The sequence below is a fragment of the Pseudophryne corroboree genome, chromosome 9, assembly GCF_028390025.1.
Source record: "Pseudophryne corroboree isolate aPseCor3 chromosome 9, aPseCor3.hap2, whole genome shotgun sequence".
NCBI lineage: Eukaryota > Metazoa > Chordata > Amphibia > Anura > Myobatrachidae > Pseudophryne > Pseudophryne corroboree.
The window spans coordinates 344187886-344207246 of NC_086452.1; the positions used below are offsets into that span (position 1 = coordinate 344187886).

Here is a 19361-nt window from a genome sequence, read left to right on the forward strand (position 1 = left end):
TGATCACGTCATCGTGGCTCCGCCCCCGCTATACAGTGCCGAGAAAATAGCCACTGTATAGCAGGGGGCGGAGCTATGATGACGCGATTCAGCGCAAATCGCGTCATCAGTTCCCCTTGGACCGCCCACTTGTTCTTTGCTGTGGGTGGCCGAGGGGGGGTGCGGAGGGGCTGGCAGGAAAGCGGGAGACTTGCCCACCTTTTCCAGGGGGCCAGGAGGGCCACCCAATTTTCAGGAGCCTCCTGGGCCATTCCCGGGAGGGAAGGCAAGTTTGGACAGAATGCTCTGCTCCTGGATATCCCTTTTGATTTATGATTGCCTCCACCTGTGCTGAAACACCTTTCTTATTCATTACTCTGTTCAAAACAGGTGCCGGCAATCAAACATCAAGAGGGAAGTCCAGGAGCAGAGCATTTTATCTCTCCTGGAGAGAGTCATGTTGGCAGGTATGCCACTGGTCTAACGAAAAAAACATACCCTCACTCCAAGGCACCTAAAATAAAACTGAAAGCCCGGGGTGGCAGGGAGGAGAAGCTTACTTCTAAAGCTACAGTTAACCTGCAATCCTACGGTCCAGTGTTCCCCATAAAGTTGAATCCACTATTTTGCATAGCGACCAATGGCACAGTTAGCCTCAGCGGTAAATGATTATGGAAATTTCAGATCGCTTGCTTTTGTAAATCAATAATTGGGATTTTGAGCAATTCAGCAGGTGTTTCATTTTTCCTTATTTTAAAGACAAATTATATTTTCAGAAGTTACCTTTAGAAGTTGGATGAATTTGGAATAGCCATGGTAATCTGCAACATCAGTCATATTTATCTGCAGAAAAAAATATGTTTAAATAAAATGCCATAAATATGTAATAATAATTATTGTATTTCATGATCCATAAACTTGTTTGTCTCAGGATTTTCTGTCTTTAATATTTCACACATCAATAACTGAACTTTCATTTATCATAACAAAGCATGAGCCAGATTCAGATGTACTGTACTGAAACATCCACCGACTGTGGCACAAATTCGTCACTGCAGGGACGTATTCAGAACTTTGTGGGCCCCACAGCAACATTCTTAAGGGGCCCCTATCCCAATGCTTCTAGAACTACACCTGTTATTCATTTTATGCCCCATAATAGTGCCATAGTACATTTTCTGTACCATAGTAGTCAGGTCCGGCTCTACCATTAGGCAGCTGCCTAGGGGCGCTGGCCCCTGGAGGGCACCACTGAATTCATCTACCAAAAAACTGAAGGATATCTCTGTATGTGACCTCCTCCTTTTACACTGCGCTGGCCGCTGCTGTGGGTCTAATCAGGTGCAGCCGCCACTATCACGTAGTGTCTCAGCGCGTCCTCCGTGCCAATACATGTAACATCAGTAATTGTAAGTCATGTTAAGGCACAGAGGAGGAAAATTTAACTATGACTCTCGAGGGGAGCACACACGGCCACTACTCATAGCCCTGATGCATCACCTCTAGGCCTCTGGATCCCGGCTCTCCAGAAGCAAGCACCTGACTACATGTCTGCACCCACAGTGTCGTGACAGGCGGCATCCTGAATGTTAGTATACCAGGGAGTATTAGGGTTAGGTCTAGGCTGTGGGGAGGGAGGGTTAGAGGAAGGGTTCATTAATTTTATTCAAAATGTCAGGATTATGGTGGTCGAGATGCCACTGTCGGCATTCTGACTGCCGGCGCTTCCCATACCCAACCCCAATTAAAATTCTCCACTAGACCCCATATGCAGTATATATATATATATATTTAATAATATTTATATATATATATATATATATTAGAGATGTGCACTTGAAATTTTTCGGGTTTTGTGTTTTGGTTTTGGGTTCGGTTCCGCGGCCGTGTTTTGGGTTCGACCGCGTTTTGGCAAAACCTCACCGAATTTTTTTTGGCGGATTCGGGTGTGTTTTGGATTCGGGTGTTTTTTTCAAAAAACACTAAAAAACAGCTTAAATCATAGAATTTGGGGGTCATTTTGATCCCAAAGTATTATTAACCTCAAAATCCATAATTTCCACTCATTTTCAGTCTATTCTGAATACCTCACACCTCACAATATTATTTTTAGTCCTAAAATTTGCACCGAGGTCGCTGGATGACTAAGCTAAGCGACCCTAGTGGCCGACACAAACACCGGGCCCATCTAGGAGTGGCACTGCAGTGTCACGCAGGATGGCCCTTCCAAAAAACACTCCCCAAACAGCACATGATGCAAAGAAAAAAAGAGGCGCAATGAGGTAGCTGTGTGAGTAAGATAAGCGACCCTAGTGGCCGACACAAACACCTGGCCCATCTAGGAGTGGCACTGCAGTGTCACGCAGGATGGCCCTTCCAAAAAACACTCCCCAAACAGCACATGACGCAAAGAAAAAAAGAGGCGCAATGAGGTAGCTGTGTGAGTAAGCTAAGCGACCCTAGTGGCCGACACAAACACCTGGCCCATCTAGGAGTGGCACTGCAGTGTCACGCAGGATGGCCCTTCCAAAAAAAACTCCCCAAACAGCACATGACGCAAAGAAGAAAAAAAGAGGCGCAATGAGGTAGCTGTGTGAGTAAGATAAGCGACCCTAGTGGCCGACACAAACACCGGGCCCATCTAGGAGTAGCACTGCAGTGTCACGCAGGATGGCCCTTCCAAAAAACACTCCCCAAACAGCACATGACGCAAATAAAAATGAAAGAAAAAAGAGGTGCAAGATGGAATTGTCCTTGGGCCCTCCCACCCACCCTTATGTTGTATAAACAGGACATGCACACTTTAACCAACCCATCATTTCAGTGACAGGGTCTGCCACACGACTGTGACTGAAATGACGGGTTGGTTTGGACCCCCACCGAAAAAGAAGCAATTAATCTCTCCTTGCACAAACTGGCTCTACAGAGGCAAGATGTCCACCTCATCATCATCCTCTGATATATCACCGTGTACATCCCGCTCCTCACAGATTATCAATTCGTCCCCACTGGAATCCACCATCTCAGCTCCCTGTGTACTTTGTGGAGGCAATTGCTGCTGGTCAATGTCTCCACGGAGGAATTGATTATAATTCATTTTAATGAACATCATCTTCTCCACATTTTCTGGAAGTAACCTCGTACGCCGATTGCTGACAAGGTGAGCGGCGGCACTAAACACTCTTTCGGAGTACACACTTGTGGGAGGGCAACTTAGGTAGAATAAAGCCAGTTTGTGCAAGGGCCTCCAAAGTGCCTCTTTTTCCTGCCAGTATAAGTACGGACTGTCTGACGTGCCTACTTGGATGCGGTCACTCATATAATCCTCCACCATTCTTTCAATGGGGAGAGAATCATATGCAGTGACAGTAGACGACATGTCCGTAATCGTTGTCAGGTCCTTCAGTCCGGACCAGATGTCAGCATCAGCAGTCGCTCCAGACTGCCCTGCATCACCGCCAGCGGGTGGGCTCGGAATTCTGAGCCTTTTCCTCGCACCCCCAGTTGCGGGAGAATGTGAAGGAGGAGATGTTGACAGGTCGCGTTCCGCTTGACTTGACAATTTTGTCACCAGCAGGTCTTTGAACCCCAGCAGACTTGTGTCTGCCGGAAAGAGAGATCCAAGGTAGGTTTTAAATCTAGGATCGAGCACGGTGGCCAAAATGTAGTGCTCTGATTTCAACAGATTGACCACCCGTGAATCCTTGTTAAGCGAATTAAGGGCTGCATCCACAAGTCCCACATGCCTAGCGGAATCGCTGCCTTTTAGCTCCTCCTTCAATGCCTCCAGCTTCTTCTGCAAAAGCCTGATGAGGGGAATGACCTGACTCAGGCTGGCAGTGTCTGAACTGACTTCACGTGTGGCAAGTTCAAAAGGTTGCAGAACCTTGCACAACGTTGAAATCATTCTCCACTGCGCTTGAGACAGGTACATTCCACCTCCTATATCGTGCTCAATTGTATAGGCTTGAATGGCCTTTTGCTGCTCCTCCAACCTCTGAAGCATATGGAGGGTTGAATTCCACCTCGTTACCACTTCTTGCTTCAGATGATGGCAGGGCAGGTTCAGGCGTTTTTGGTGGTGCTCCAGTTTTCTGTACGTGGTGCCTGTACGCCGAAAGTGTCCCGCAATTCTTCTGGCCACCGACAGCATCTCTTGCACGCCCCTCTCGTTTTTAAAAAAATTCTGCACCACCAAATTCAAGGTATGTGCAAAACATGGGACGTGCTGGAATTTGCCCATATTTAATGCACACACAATATTGCTGGCGTTGTCCGATGCCACAAATCCACAGGAGAGTCCAATTGGGGTAAGCAATTCCGCGATGATCTTCCTCAGTTGCCGTAAGAGGTTTTCAGCTGTGTGCGTATTCTGGAAACCGGTGATACAAAGCGTAGCCTGCCTAGGAAAGAGTTGGCGTTTGCGAGATGCTGCTACTGGTGCCGCCGCTGCTGTTCTTGCGGCGGGAGTCCATACATCTACCCAGTGGGCTGTCACAGTCATATAGTCCTGACCCTGCCCTGCTCCACTTGTCCACATGTCCGTGGTTAAGTGGACATTGGGTACAGCTGCATTTTTTAGGACACTGGTGACTCTTTTTCTGAGGTCTGTGTACATTTTCGGTATCGCCTGCCTAGAGAAATGGAACCTAGATGGTATTTGGTACCGGGGACACAGTACCTCCAACAAGTCTCTAGTTGGCTCTGCAGTAATGATGGATACCGGAACCACGTTTCTCACCACCCAGGATGCCAAGGCCTCAGTTATCCGCTTTGCAGCAGGATGACTGCTGTGATATTTCATCTTCCTCGCAAAGGACTGTTGGACAGTCAATTGCTTGGTGGAAGTAGTAAAAGTGGTCTTACGAGTACGACTTCCCCTCTGGGATGACCATCGACTCCCAGCAGCAACAACAGCAGCGCCAGCAGCAGTAGGCGTTACACGCAAGGATGCATCGGAGGAATCCCAGGCAGGAGAGGACTCGTCAGAATTGCCAGTGACATGGCCTGCAGGACTATTGGCATTCCTGGGGAAGGAGGAAATTGACACTGAGGGAGTTGGTGGGGTGGTTTGCGTGAGCTTGGTTACAAGAGGAAGGGATTTACTGGTCAGTGGACTGCTTCCGCTGTCGCCCAAAGTTTTTGAACTTGTCACTGACTTATTATGAATGCGCTGGAGGTGACGTATAAGGGAGGATGTTCCGAGGTGGTTAACGTCCTTACCCCTACTTATTACAGCTTGACAAAGGCAACACACGGCTTGACAAATGTTGTCCGCATTTCTGGTGAAATACTTCCACACCGAAGAGCTGATTTTTTTGGTATTTTCACCAGGCATGTCAACGGCCCTATTCCTCCCACGGACAACAGGTGTCTCCCCGGGTGCCTGACTTAAACAAACCACCTCACCATCAGAATCCTCCTTGTCAATTTCCTCCCCAACGCCAGCAACACCCATATCCTCCTCATCCTGGTGTACTTCAACACTGACATCTTCAATCTGACTATCAGGAACTGGACTGCGGGTGCTCCTTCCAGCACTTGCAGGGGGCATGCAAATGGTGGAAGGCGCATGCTCTTCACGTCCAGTGTTGGGAAGGTCAGGCATCGCAACCGACACAATTGGACTCTCCTTGTGGATTTGGGATTTGGAAGAACGCACAGTTCTTTGCGGTGCCTTTGCCAGCTTGAGTCTTTTCAGTTTTCTAGCGAGAGGCTGAGTGCTTCCATCCTCATGTGAAGCTGAACCACTAGCCATGAACATAGGCCAGGGCCTCAGCCGTTCCTTGCCACTCCGTGTGGTAAATGGCATATTGGCAAGTTTACGCTTCTCCTCCGACAATTTTATTTTAGATTTTGGAGTCCTTTTTTTACTGATATTTGGTGTTTTGGATTTTACATGCTCTGTACTATGACATTGGGCATCGGCCTTGGCAGACGACATTGCTGGCATTTCATCGTCTCGGCCATGACTAGTGGCAGCAGCTTCAGCACGAGGTGGAAGTGGATCTTGATCTTTCCCTAATTTTGGAACCTCAACATTTTTGTTCTCCATATTTTAATAGGCACAACTAAAAGACACAGAGGTAGCTACAGCCGTGGACTACCGTACTGTGTCTGCTGCTAATATAGACTGGATGATAATGAGATGAAATCAATATATATATATATAATATCACACTAGTACTGCAGCCGGACAGGTATATAATATATATTTATTATGTACTAATGACTGATGACGGACCTGCTGGACACTGTCAGCTCAGCAGCACCGCAGACTGCTACAGTAAGCTACTATAGTAGTATGTATCAAGAAGAAAGAAAAAAAAAAAAAACCACGGGTAGGTGGTATACAATTATGGATGGACCAGCGACTGCCGACACAGAGGTAGCTACAGCCGTGGACTACCGTACTGTGTCTGCTGCTAATATAGACTGGATGATAATGAGATGAAATCAATATATATATATATAATATCACACTAGTTCTGCAGCCGGACAGGTATATAATATATATTTATTATGTACTAATGACTGATGACGGACCTGCTGGACACTGTCAGCTCAGCAGCACCGCAGACTGCTACAGTAAGCTACTATAGTAGTATGTATCAAGAAGAAAGAAAAAAAAAAAAAACCACGGGTAGGTGGTATACAATTATGGATGGACCAGCGACTGCCGACACAGAGGTAGCTACAGCCGTGGACTACCGTACTGTGTCTGCTGCTAATATAGACTGGATGATAATGAGATGAAATCAATATATATATATATAATATCACACTAGTACTGCAGCCGGACAGGTATATAATATATATTTATTATGTACTAATGACTGATGACGGACCTGCTGGACACTGTCAGCTCAGCAGCACCGCAGACTGCTACAGTAAGCTACTATAGTAGTATGTATCAAGAAGAAAGAAAAAAAAAAAACCACGGGTAGGTGGTATACAATATTATATATATATTATATACAATTATATATATATATTATATATATTAAACTGGTGGTGATTATTATAAACTGGTGGTCAGGTCACTGGTCACACTATCAGCAACTTGCAAGTAGTACTCCTAAGCAGACAATCACAATATATATTATACTGGTGGTCAGTGTGGTCACAATGGCAGTGTGGCACTCTGGCAGCAAAAGTGTGCACTGTACGTTATATGTACTCCTGAGTCCTGCTCTCAGACTCTAACTGCTCCCCACTGTCAGTGTCTCCCCCACAAGTCAGATATACATTATACAGTCACACTATCTATCTATCACTTCAGCAAGTAGTAGTACTCCTCCTAAAGTACTCCTCCTAATGCTCCCCAAAATTACTACTGTGTCTCTCTCTACTCTAGTCTCACTCTCTATAAACGGAGAGGACGCCAGCCACGTCCTCTCCCTATCAATCTCAATGCACGTGTGAAAATGGCGGCGACGCGCGGCTCCTTATATAGAATCCGAGTCTCGCGATAGAATCCGAGCCTCGCGAGAATCCGACAGCGGGATGATGACGTTCGGGCGCGCTCGGGTTAACCGAGCAAGGCGGGAAGATCCGAGTCGCTCGGACCCGTGTAAAAAAACATGAAGTTGGGGCGGGTTCGGATTCCGAGGAACCGAACCTGCTCATCTCTAATATATATATATATATATATAAATGAAATTGGCGTCAGTGTTTTATACGATTCCTAACATGCTGGCTAGCATGTATATATAAAAAATAGATGGCACTCAAGGGGGTATATTTACTAAAATTTGTATTTATGTCGATTTGGTGGGAGATGAATCACGATTGGCATCGAATGTGTGAATTTGCAACTTTTTGAATTTGTTACGCCTCATTTACTATGGTGTCGTATTTTAATTATTTTAATTTTTCAATGTCGATGTCAATCGTGTTTTTCAAAGGTAGAATGCGGCCGATTTTGTTTTTTTGCGGCCATCTTTTGTGCGTTTTTTACGAATTCGTAATTTGCATGTTACGGCAGTGTTTTTCCATTCCCGGCCGCGTTTTTTTTCTGACTTTCGTTTTTGTCACTCGTCCGTGATTGGTTGGTGTTGTGATGGAGGAGTGTCTGTGCTCATTACTATAAAACCGCCCCAAACCGACCGAACCTCGTGGGTTTAGCTAGTGGAGAGGTGAGAGGAAGTGGTGTTTGGTGTTGGAAAGTTGTTTGGAGTATTTGGAGGATTTGAGGAGGTTTTTTGCGATTGGTGAGTGCTGTACTGTGTGTGTAAGTAGTCTTGTCACACTTGTGTAGTTATTTAAAAGTTTGTTTAGTTTTTTGTCTTTCTAAAAAAAAAATTCAGTCTATTGTCATTGTTTGTGAGTGTGTGTGTTTGGTGTGTGGTGTGTAGTGGTAGTGGAGGAGTGTGTTTTGTGTTTTTTTTTAATCAGTGTTATTTGTTGTATGTCCGGAATAAGTCCCAGTCAGAGGTGAGTGAGGTGGCGGAGGTGAGTGAGGTGGAGGAAGGTGAGTGAGAGGGAGGAGGTGAGTGAGGTGGAGGAGGTGAGTGAGAGGGAGGGAGGAGGTGAGTGAGGTGGAGGAGGTTAGTGAGGGGGAGGAGGAGGGGGAGGTTGGTGCTGCGGCCTCGAGTGAGAGTGACAGTGATGATGCTGTGGCTCCGCAGCCACGCACCACTACAAAGACGGGGCGCAATGTGAAGTTCAGCTATGCAGAGAATGTTGCATTGGTGCGGGAGCTGATGAGCCAACATCGTCAGCTGTTTGGGCCTGATGGGGAAGGTAGTAGCGGCAGTTAACAGTGAGGGCGTGGTGAGGAGGACCGAGGACACGTGTCGTAAAAGATTCTACGACATCAAGCGCCATGTCAAGGCTAAGATGGCCAAGGAGGCAAAGTCAGCCAGACAAACAGGGGCTGGCCACCCCTTCAGAGCGTCGTATCGGGAGTGGGAGGAGCCTGTGCGGTCCCTTATTCCGCCAGAAGTGGTTGGTGCGACTAATGTCCGGGATTCGTATCGTCCAACGCAGGATGGTGAGTTTGTTGTACAATATGTATATTATTTTAACATATGTGCTTTGCCCTTAGTTGTCGGAAATGTATTGTAGATAATTGTGTTTGTAAGTTGGTTCATTGTTCGAATGTGTTGGTGATGTAGTTTTGTACCTAAATAGTTATGTTTTTTCCCTTTGTATTGTGAAGTAAGCAGTTTTCCTGGCCCTTTTGCAGCATCAATTTATTCTGTTATTGTTTTTTTTTTTTGTTGCTTTTTTGGGGGTGTTTTTAATTGAAGTGTGACTCACATGTTTTCAAGATTTTTTAGTCCATTTGGTGAATGTATTTATGGTTAATGTATGTTGTTGTGGATAGGCCTTTGTGTGCAAGATGTGATTATTGCCGCAGACTCATTATTGTGTTTTTTTTGCAAACAATATAATTGGGTATTGTGTATTGTTTTTTTGCAGAACTAATGTTTTTTGTTAGAGACTAATATTCTTGTTGTGTTAAACATCCACGGTTGGTTTGGTAGTTGTATAATATTGTTAATTCTGCACCTTAGGGTATGGATTGGTTGGTGTAATTGGTTCATAATTATACTATACACACCCAATGAAGTCAGCCAGAAAAGCATAACCAAAGTTTTATTTAATTCTCATAATGTTATTCATATGTCCACATGTCAAAAAAAAATTTTGTTTCAAATATCTAATCACAATATAATGATCATAAGGCCAAACTTCATATTTCTACAGTACAAAAGAGAGCCAGCACAGCCAGGACACAAACCACACTGCCAAGAGATGCGGATGCTGGCGATGCAGGTAATATTTTTGTGGATACACATATTCTGAAAACACATAGAAAGACAGAATTATAATGTCTATTTTAACCCATAGGAACTTCATCATCGCACCACACTCCACTAAGACGACCTTCACAGGGGTCTGCCAGTCTCCAGAAGAGGTGAAGCAAGAGACGCCGTTTTGAGGCGGGAACTACACCCGCATCCTCTCCACCACAACGGCGCATCTCCACTGTGTTGGCTCAGCCACCAGAAGCCATTTTGGCCAGTCCACAAAGCGAGGAACCACAATCCCCTCAGCTGTCTGGTGAGTAAACATAAACAAATAATTAAAGTGCATTTTACACAGTGTTTTTGAACACAAAATACACATGACCAAAAGCACACACTCATCCTTGTACTAATCCACACCAGCATTCACATGGGGGTAACTTTACTAAGATGGGAGTTCTATTTAAGATGTGATGCCCATAGCAACCAATCCTATTCTACCTTACATTTATACAGCACCTTCTCGAATATAATACCTGGAATGTGATTGGCAACATCCCATCTTAAATAGAACTTCCATCTTAGTAATTTTACCCCATGGTAAGCATTATTTCGTGGTTCAGATCTCAACTTCACAATATGCGCAAAATAGGTGTGCCCACTTCAGCAAACCAGATTTTTTAAACTATGTTTTTTCATTAAAATTTAAAAAGTTTAGTGGCCAAGACTGACAGCCTTTAACAATGTATGAGTGTATTTTTCAACACATTTAATGTATTGTGTTTGTTTGGCAAAACAAAGCTTTAATCATAATATGTCATTGTTGGCATTTTTTGTTATTATAGTTCTACATATTTGGCCATTGTTTTGTTCATATGTTTGTAAATCCAGTCATCAGGACACAGAGACATGTGAGTTCACTGCTGTGCTGTTTATTCCCTCACCAACTCCAGGCACACTGCACACTAGACCACCCACTTCCCAGCATCCCCTTGGTCCCAGGGACCATCACTGAAGATTCAGGCTTACACAGATTAGTAAGGGAGTGTCTACAAATATTAAGCATTCTAATACACTAACATCACATCCTCTTTTCTTTAAAGATAAGCCCTGTACGCTTCAATGCAACAATTAACAATGTCATATTAAGAACATCATCTAACACCTTTCAATGAGTCTCTCAGGTCTGCGTATTTCCCTTTTGGGTCTTTCATACACAGTCTGTGTTTCATCGACCATGTTGGACCTCTCTAGAATCGTGGTTTGTTCACCATTATCAGGATCATCATACATGTCAGATGAAGGGTATTCTTCAGTCATGTTGTCTTCATTATGGTTAGGTTGAGATCTTAAATCCACACGATTTCTTCTTACTTCCGTTCCACGCTCTGTACGTATAGTATAAGATCTTGGTGCTACTTGTGCTTGCACAATACCTTTCTGCACCCAAATACCTTTCTCGTGATCTCTGAGATGGACTTGGTCACCCGATTTTAGATCAGATAAGCTTTTTGCTCGCCTGTCATGGAACAGTTTCTGTTTCGCCTGTTGACGTTCCTTACTCAGTCTGACCAACGCTGAGTTATGTGTATTAAGCAGTTCATCATGTATAGGGAGATTTGCTCTAATCCTCCTTCCCATCAGCATTTGTGCAGGAGAAAGTCCATTCTGTAAAGGTGTACTGCGGTAGATTAAAAGACTTTTGTAGAAATCTTCTTTACCTTCTTGAGCTTTTTTCATGAGACTCTTTACAGTTTTTACTGAACTTTCCACCAACCCATTTGAGCGTGGATAGTGGGAACTTGACGTAGTATGGACAAATTCCCACTCATCAGCAAATTGTCTAAATTCAGCACTGGAAAACTGAGGACCATTGTCAGTGAACACTTCCATAGGAACACCATGCCTTGCAAAGATTGACTTCATGCAATTGATTATGGCTTTACTAGCAGTTGTATGTAGTGTCTTCACCTCAGGGTAGTTAGAGTAATAATCAGTTACGACAATGTACGTTTTCCCATTACAATCAAACAAATCTGTGCCAACTTTCTGGTACGGTCTCTCTGGCACTGCGTGAGGACTCAGTGGCTCGACTTGTTGTTTCGGTCTATACGTAAGAATTCACATGTAGCTGTAGTCTGTGCTATGTCTTGGTTCATTCTTGGCCAATACATAACTTCACGCGCTCTCCGCTTACATTTTTCTTCTCCTAAGTGGCCTTCATGTATCTTGCACAGCATAGTTTTTCTTAGTCGTGCAGGTATGACATACCTATTGCCTTTGTAAATAATACCATCGACAACTGTAAGGTCACTGCGGTACATTCAATAATCATGGACAGACAGCGGCCACGCATGTTTTTCTGCTGGCCAACCTTTCAGAATGATATCTTTCAACACTTTCATTGTGTGATCTGTCTCAGTTTCTTTCCTAATCTGTTCTTGTCTTGCAAAAGACACTGGTAGAGAAGCTACGATCAAATTAACATAGGCTTCTATCTCTTCATCCATCAGACTTTTGGAACCTTCACTTTGTCCACAGCACGAGAAAGTGTATCAGCAATGTACATGTATTTGCCGGGACAGTACAGCAAGTGTACATCATATTTCTGTAGTCTGATAAGCATTCGTTGAATTCTCATGGGACAGTCATGTAATGATTTAGTCATGATAGCTATCAATGGCTTGTGGTCAGTTTCCACTGTAAATGTTTGACCATACACAAACTGATGAAATCGCTCACATGCATATGTGATCGCTAAAAGTTCTTTTTCTATCTGAGCATACCTTGTTTCAGCACTTGTCAGTGCTCTTGATGCATACATTACATGTATCCTCATGTTCTTGTAACAGCACTGAGCCTAGGCCAAATTGTGAAGCATCTGCTGAAATTCTTATTCTTTTCGCAGGATCAAAGAATTTTAGCACTGGTTGCTCTGTAATGATCTGTTTCAAGTTTTGCCAACTTTCTTCTTGTTCATGTGACCACATCCACTCGTTATCTTTGTCCAACAACCATCTAAGAGAGGCTGTTCGTTCAGAGAGTTGAGAAATAAACTTTCCTAAGTAAGTAATCATTCCTAGGAATCTTCTGACGTCGTCTTTGTTGTTAGGACGTTCCATGTTCACTATGGTTGATATTTTCCTTGGGTCTGGTTTTACACCTTGATCCGAGACCACGTCGCCCATAAAGGTAAGTGTATTCACGCCAAATTCACATTTGTCCTTGTTTAGCTTTAGATTCACTTTCTTGACAAGTTCCATTACTTGTCTCAATTTAGAATCATGTTCTTCCTTTGTAGATCCCCAGACAATAATGTTATCCATCATTGTTTCAACACTTGGAATATGTTCAAAAATTATGTGTATCTTTTTGTGATATACTTCTGGAGCAGACAATATTCCATATGGTAGTCGAAGAAATCTGTATCGACCTTCTGGTGCATTAAATGTACAAAGCTTTGAGCTGGCCTCATCTAGCTTAATTTGCCAGAATCTTGAAGATGCGTCCAATTTACTGAACCATTTTGCTCCCGCAAATTGCGACATGATTTCATCTCTGGATGGTAGTTTGAAATGTTCTCGTTTAATAGCTTTGTTTAAATCTCTGGGGTCTAGACATATTCGGAGTTGTCCATTTTTCTTTTCAACAATTACAAGGAGCTTACCCATTCAGTAGGCTCATCAACTTTCTGTATCACACCCAAGGCTTCCATGCGATTTAACTCTTGTTTCAGTTTTTCTCTCAGCGCAAACGGCACTTTTCTACAGGGGTGTATCACTGAAGAAACTTGCGTGTCTATATTTATTTTATGCTCTCCAGGCAAACAACCTAGACCGTCAAACAAGTCTCTCTATTCTGTAAACATCGAATTGCAGTCATCTTCTACTTGTGATGTCACCATAAAAACTTTCTTTAGCAAGCTTAGTTTCTCACAGGAACTTAATCCTAGAATCGGTTGCACATTTTTATCCACAATCAGTAGAGATGTTTTAAACTGTTGTCCCTTATATTTCAGTGTCACTAAGCATGTACCTTTCACAGGAATTTCCTCCCCAGTGTACCCTGTAACTTTCACTTTGGCTGGGTGAATTTTAGGTTTTACTCTAAAAGTCTTATAGTCTTGAAATGATATTAAATTCACCTGCGCACCAGTATCAAGCTTAAAGGGAATGACGATCTCGTTCACAGTTAAAGGGACAATCCATTCTTTCTTATCTTATCTTTGTTTAACAGCATGCACTTTGGTTGTTTTACTTTTAATTTTACAGCATTTGGCAAAGTGATTAAGTATACCACATTTCATGCAGGTTTTACCACAAGCATGGCACATTTTAGGATTGTGAGCATTTCCACATCTACTACACATTTCCTTATTAGACTGTGGCTTAGACTGCTTCATTCTTGAGAATGGAGGTTTGCATGGCTCTGTTTTCTGCACTACATGCACATCAGCTTCCTTGTGTAACTTTTTGGCTTGAAATCTAGTTATTTCTGCAGATCTACACATAGTCACTGCCTTTTCTAGTGTTAGGTCTTGCTCTCTCAGCAATCTCTCTCTGAGTCCATTATCAGGTATTCCACAGACAATACGATCTCTAATCAGTGAATCCTTTAAATCACCAAACTCACAGGTTTTACTGAGTGATTGCAGCTCTGTAACATGCTGATCAAATCCATCTACAGACTTCTGATCACATGTGAAAAACTTATATCTTTCATATGTCACATTTTTCCTTGGCACAAAGTAATCTTCAAACTTTTGCATTATAGAAGATAGCACCATATTCTGCCCCTCATCAAACTGAAAACTATTATAAATGTCCAGCACATCCTCTCCTATCACATGGGGGAAAATGGATGCCTTTGTTTTGTCAGCCTCTGAATCAGCTCCACATGCAGCAAGATATATATTAAACCTTTGCTTAAATCTTTTCCAGTTTTTAGACAAGTTACCAGACATCAGCATGCCGGTTGGAGGAGCTAGTTTATCAATGGTTACTCACTGTTTGAAGATAGGAGCACATGGCAGGCTTTGCAGACACCGAGTATCACAGCCTTACAGACTTCTCCAAGATTCTTTCACACTCTGAGAGCACTAGCAGTCCAAGTTAAACTTCTTCTGACACCATGTTTTGTTCATATGTTTGTAAATCCAGTCATCAGGACACAGAGACATGTTGTCACGGTGCCGCGGTCTTCGTACTTACCTCTCCGGGCGCGCTGGGTCTCCGTGCGGCCATCCTCACTGGCGGGTCCCGGCGTCCCGCGCTCAGTCTAGCCGGCCTCCACGTCCGACGTCCTCGGGAGCTGCGGGTGACGTCATCGGCCCATCCTCCAATCAGGCCCTGGCGGGAAGTTTAAATTCAGACGCCGGGCAGTGCTCCGGCGCCTGAGTATCATCGTGCTACTGTACCTGTGATCTCCAGTGCTCCGTGCCTCCAGCACCTCCGTGCCTCCAAGCACCTCCGTGCCTCCAGCACCTCCGTGCCTCCAAGCACCTCCGTGCCTCCAGCACCTAGTATTTTCTGTGATTCACCAGCACCTGTCAAGTTCTCTCTTTCAGGAGACCTTCAGCGTCCGCACGTGCCTCCTGTCCGCCGATCTGATCCTGCATGAGGAAGACTTACATCCGCCCATCTCTGCTGTGGCCCAGTTGCGGTTCCACTTCCCGGTCATCGGAAGAAACCCTGAGTCCACAACCTCCTCAAACCAGGTCAGTGATAGTATACTCAGGCCTCATGGACCCGGGGAATCGGAACACGGACTCAAGTGCCATCCAGGACCTGGCTTCCCGTGTACAAAGTCAGGAAGCGGCACAAGGTCAGGTGATGCAGTACCTCCAGGAGTTGTCCGGACGTCTGGATCAGATTCAGGCGTCTCTAGCCTCAGTAATTCCGGCACCAGTTCCGGTAGCTGCACCACTTGCCACCTCCAGCAATGTCCAACCATCGGCCGGTGCCACTCCACGCCTTCAGCTGCCTACGCCATCCCGTTATAATAGGAATCCTAAGAATTGTCGTGGTTTCTTAAACCAATGCGAGGTACATTTCGAGCTACTAGCTCACAACTTTCCTACAGACCGGTCCAAGGTAGCATATATTATTTCTCTGCTGGAAGGATCTGCCTTGGATTGGGTGTCTCCATTATGGGAACGTTCTGATTCACTGGTTTCCAATTACTCCGAATTCATCACGTCTTTTCGACGAATTTTTGACGAGCCCGGCAGGATGACCTCGGCCTCTTCTGACTTACTCCGCATCCGTCAAGGCTCCCGATCCGTGGGTCAGTATGTGGTTCATTTCCAAACCATTGCCTCTGAACTTCGTTGGAATAATGAGGCTCTGAGAGCTGCTTTCTGGAACGGTCTTTCTGATCGCCTGAAGGACGAGTTGGTCACTCGAGAGCTTCCGGATTCTTTAGAGGAATTGATCTCTCTGTGTGTCAAGGTAGATCTCCGGATGCAGGAACGTGGAGGAGAACGTAGTCGATCGGATCGTTCTAGGTTCCGGCCTCCTCCTGCAAGGCAAGCGGTGGTTCCAAGTCCGGACGAACCCATGCAGATTAACCGATCCCGATTGTCCCCGGAGGAGCGGCAGCGACGTCATGAGGGTAAGCTCTGCCTGTACTGCGGAGCTGCGGGTCACTTCATCAAGTCCTGCAAATCCCGTCCGGGAAACGAGAAGGCCTAGCTTGTTCCGGAGGAGTCAAGTTGGGGGTTACGACCAAATCTTCTCCCACTTCGGACTGTTTGCTTCCTGTAACGTTAATCACCAAGGCTACTTCCAAGTCTTTTGAAGCCCTGTTGGACTCTGGAGCTGCGGGGAATTTTGTTTCTTCCCTCTGAGTCCAAAGCCTGAATTTGGAAGTACGGTCCATCGAACGGCCTATTTCCTTGACAGCCATCAATGGTACTAGGATATCCAAGGGTATCATAACAGAACGTACGGTTCCAGTTAAACTACAGGTCGGGGCTCTACATCAAGAATATTTGGAGTTCCTGGTGATCCCAGAAATGCATCACGATCTGGTTCTCGGAATACCTTGGCTCAAAAGTCACAATCCCCATATCGATTAGAAGACCGCACAGATTCGGTCTTGGGGTTCTTTTTGTCACGCTAACTGTCTCACCCCTGTCTGTCCGCTTCGTGTTTCTTCTAAGGCAGAGGAGGAACCTATTCCAGAGGCATACCAAGAATTTAGAGATGTGTTTTCGGAACAAGCAGCTGACCAGTTACCACCCCATAGGGCTTGGGACTGCCCCATTGACCTTATCCCTGGGAAAATGCCGCCTCGGGGTCGCATTTATCCTCTGTCCCTCCCAGAGACACAGGCTATGTCTGACTATATCAAAACCAATCTTCACAAGGGATTCATCCGCCCCTCTACTTCCCTGGCTGGAGCGGGCTTTTTCTTCGTGAAAAAAAAGGACGGAGGGTTAAGACCATGTATCGACTACCGCGGCTTAAATGATATTACCATCAAAAATAAATACCCCTTGCCTCTAATCACAGAGCTGTTTGATAGAGTTCGTGGTGCCCATGTTTTTTCCAAGCTCGATTTGAGGGGGCCTATAACCTTATACGCATCAGAGAGGGAGATGAATGGAAGACCGCCTTCAATACCCGGGATGGGCATTATGAGTATCTGGTGATGCCGTTCGGTCTTAGAAATGCTCCTGCTGTCTTCCAGGGATTCGTCAACTAAATCTTCCGAGACATGTTATACCTAAGTGTCGTGGTGTATTTGGATGACATCCTGATTTTTTCAAAAGACCTTGCTGAACACAGAATACAAGTCAAAGAGGTACTCCGCCGTCTACGTGAGAATCATCTCTATGCCAAGATGTCCAAGTGTACCTTCGAAGTAACATCAATACCGTTCCTCGGTTATATTATCTCGGGGAAGGAGCTTCGCATGGATCCGGAGAAACTCTCTGCCATTCGGGACTGGGCACAGCCACTCTCCTTGAAAGCAATACAAAGGTTCCTGGGTTTTGCGAACTATTATAGAAAGTTCATTAGAGGTTTCTCCACCATTGTTGCACCCATTACCGCCCTAACGAGAAAGGGTTCCAACCCGGGGTTGTGGTCTCCCGAAGCCATAGAGGCCTTTTCCCACTTGAAATCAGCTTTTATGTCCGCTCCAGTACTCCAACAACCAAATTTCGAGGAACCTTTCTTCCTAGAAGTCGACGCATCCTCGATCGGAGTTGGGGCCGTTCTCTCTCAGTATGCCTCAGATAAGAAATTACATCCGTGCGGCTTTCACTCTCGTAAATTCTCTCTGGCTGAACGGAATTACACTATTGGAAACCAGGAACTCTTGGCGATTAAATCTTCCTTGGAAGAGTGGAGATATCTCTTAGAGGGGGCCAAACATGTGACTACCATTTACACTGATCACAAAAATTTGTTGTATATCAAAACCGCACAGTGCTTGAATCCTCGCCAAGCTAGATGGGCACTCTTCTTCACTCGATTTTCTTTTGTTATCAAGTACCGAGCCGGGACTTTCAATACCAAAGCGGATGCACTGTCCCGTTCACAAACTCCCACAGATGATGAGGATTCCTTTGAACGGAGTTTAATTCTAAATCCAATTTCTTTCTCTGCTGCCTCGACTACTCCAGGCCCTCTTCCTGGAAGAATGTCCGTACCGGTCAAATTCCGGTCGAGGATACTTCAGTGGGCCCATATCTCCAAATTCTCAGGTCATCCCGGCGCCCAGAAGATGTACAAGTTTCTGCAAAGATCTTACTGGTGGGACTCCATGAGGAAGGATGTACAGGATTACGTTAATTCCTGTCCCCAGTGTACACAGCATAAATCTCCCCGTTTACCCCCTGCTGGGTTGCTTCGTCCTCTGTCCATTCCTATGAAACCCTGGACTCATATTTCCATGGACTTCATCACTGACTTGCCCCATTCCAAGGGTTGCAACACCGTTTGGGTAATCGTCGACCGTTTTTCGAAGATGGCACACTTTGTTCCTTTGACTGGTCTACCGACAGCCCCGTAACTAGCTCTACTGTTCATCCAAGAACATTTTCGGTTGCATGGGTTGCCATAGGAAATAGTCTCTGATCGTGGGGTACAGTTCACCGCAAGGTTTTGGAAAGCCCTCTGTTCGACTCTACAGATTAAACTTAAGTTTTCGTCCGCTTATCATCCCCAAACGAATGGACAAACGGAACGAGTCAATCAAGATCTAGAGACTTTCCTCCGTCTTTATCTCTCCCCTTCACAGGACAACTGGGTGGAGTTGTTACCTTGGGCGGAGTTTGCCCATAATCATTCGTTTCATTCTTCCACTGGTGAATCTCCATTTTTCATCAACTATGGGTTCCATCCACGTGTTCCAGAATTACCAATCCTTCCGATGGAAGAGGTTCCAGCCGTAACGTCCACTCTACTACACTTCAGACAAATTTGGAGTAAGGTTCATGCTAATCTTAAGAAGGTTTCAGTCCGGTACAAGTTCTTTGCGGATAAGAAACGGCGAGCCGCTCCACAATACAAGGTTGGCGACAGGGTATGGCTGTCCACACGTAATCTCCGGTTGAAGGTGCCCACCATGAAGTTTGCTCCAAGATTCATCGGTCCTTACCCTGTGCTACAAGTCCTG

At 45.0% G+C, this 19361-nt stretch overlaps 1 protein-coding gene across 2 annotated transcripts in view; it reads right to left on the reverse strand.

The window, feature by feature from the left end:
• The window catches only part of STAB1 (stabilin 1), a 605861-nt gene that overhangs the window by 200195 nt on the left and 386305 nt on the right, over positions 1-19361 (reverse strand). For both annotated transcript variants that reach the window (XM_063940632.1, XM_063940633.1), the window contains one exon: positions 763-822. In XM_063940632.1, coding sequence (XP_063796702.1) covers positions 763-822 — 60 coding nt within the window. The remainder of the gene's footprint in view (positions 1-762; positions 823-19361) is intronic.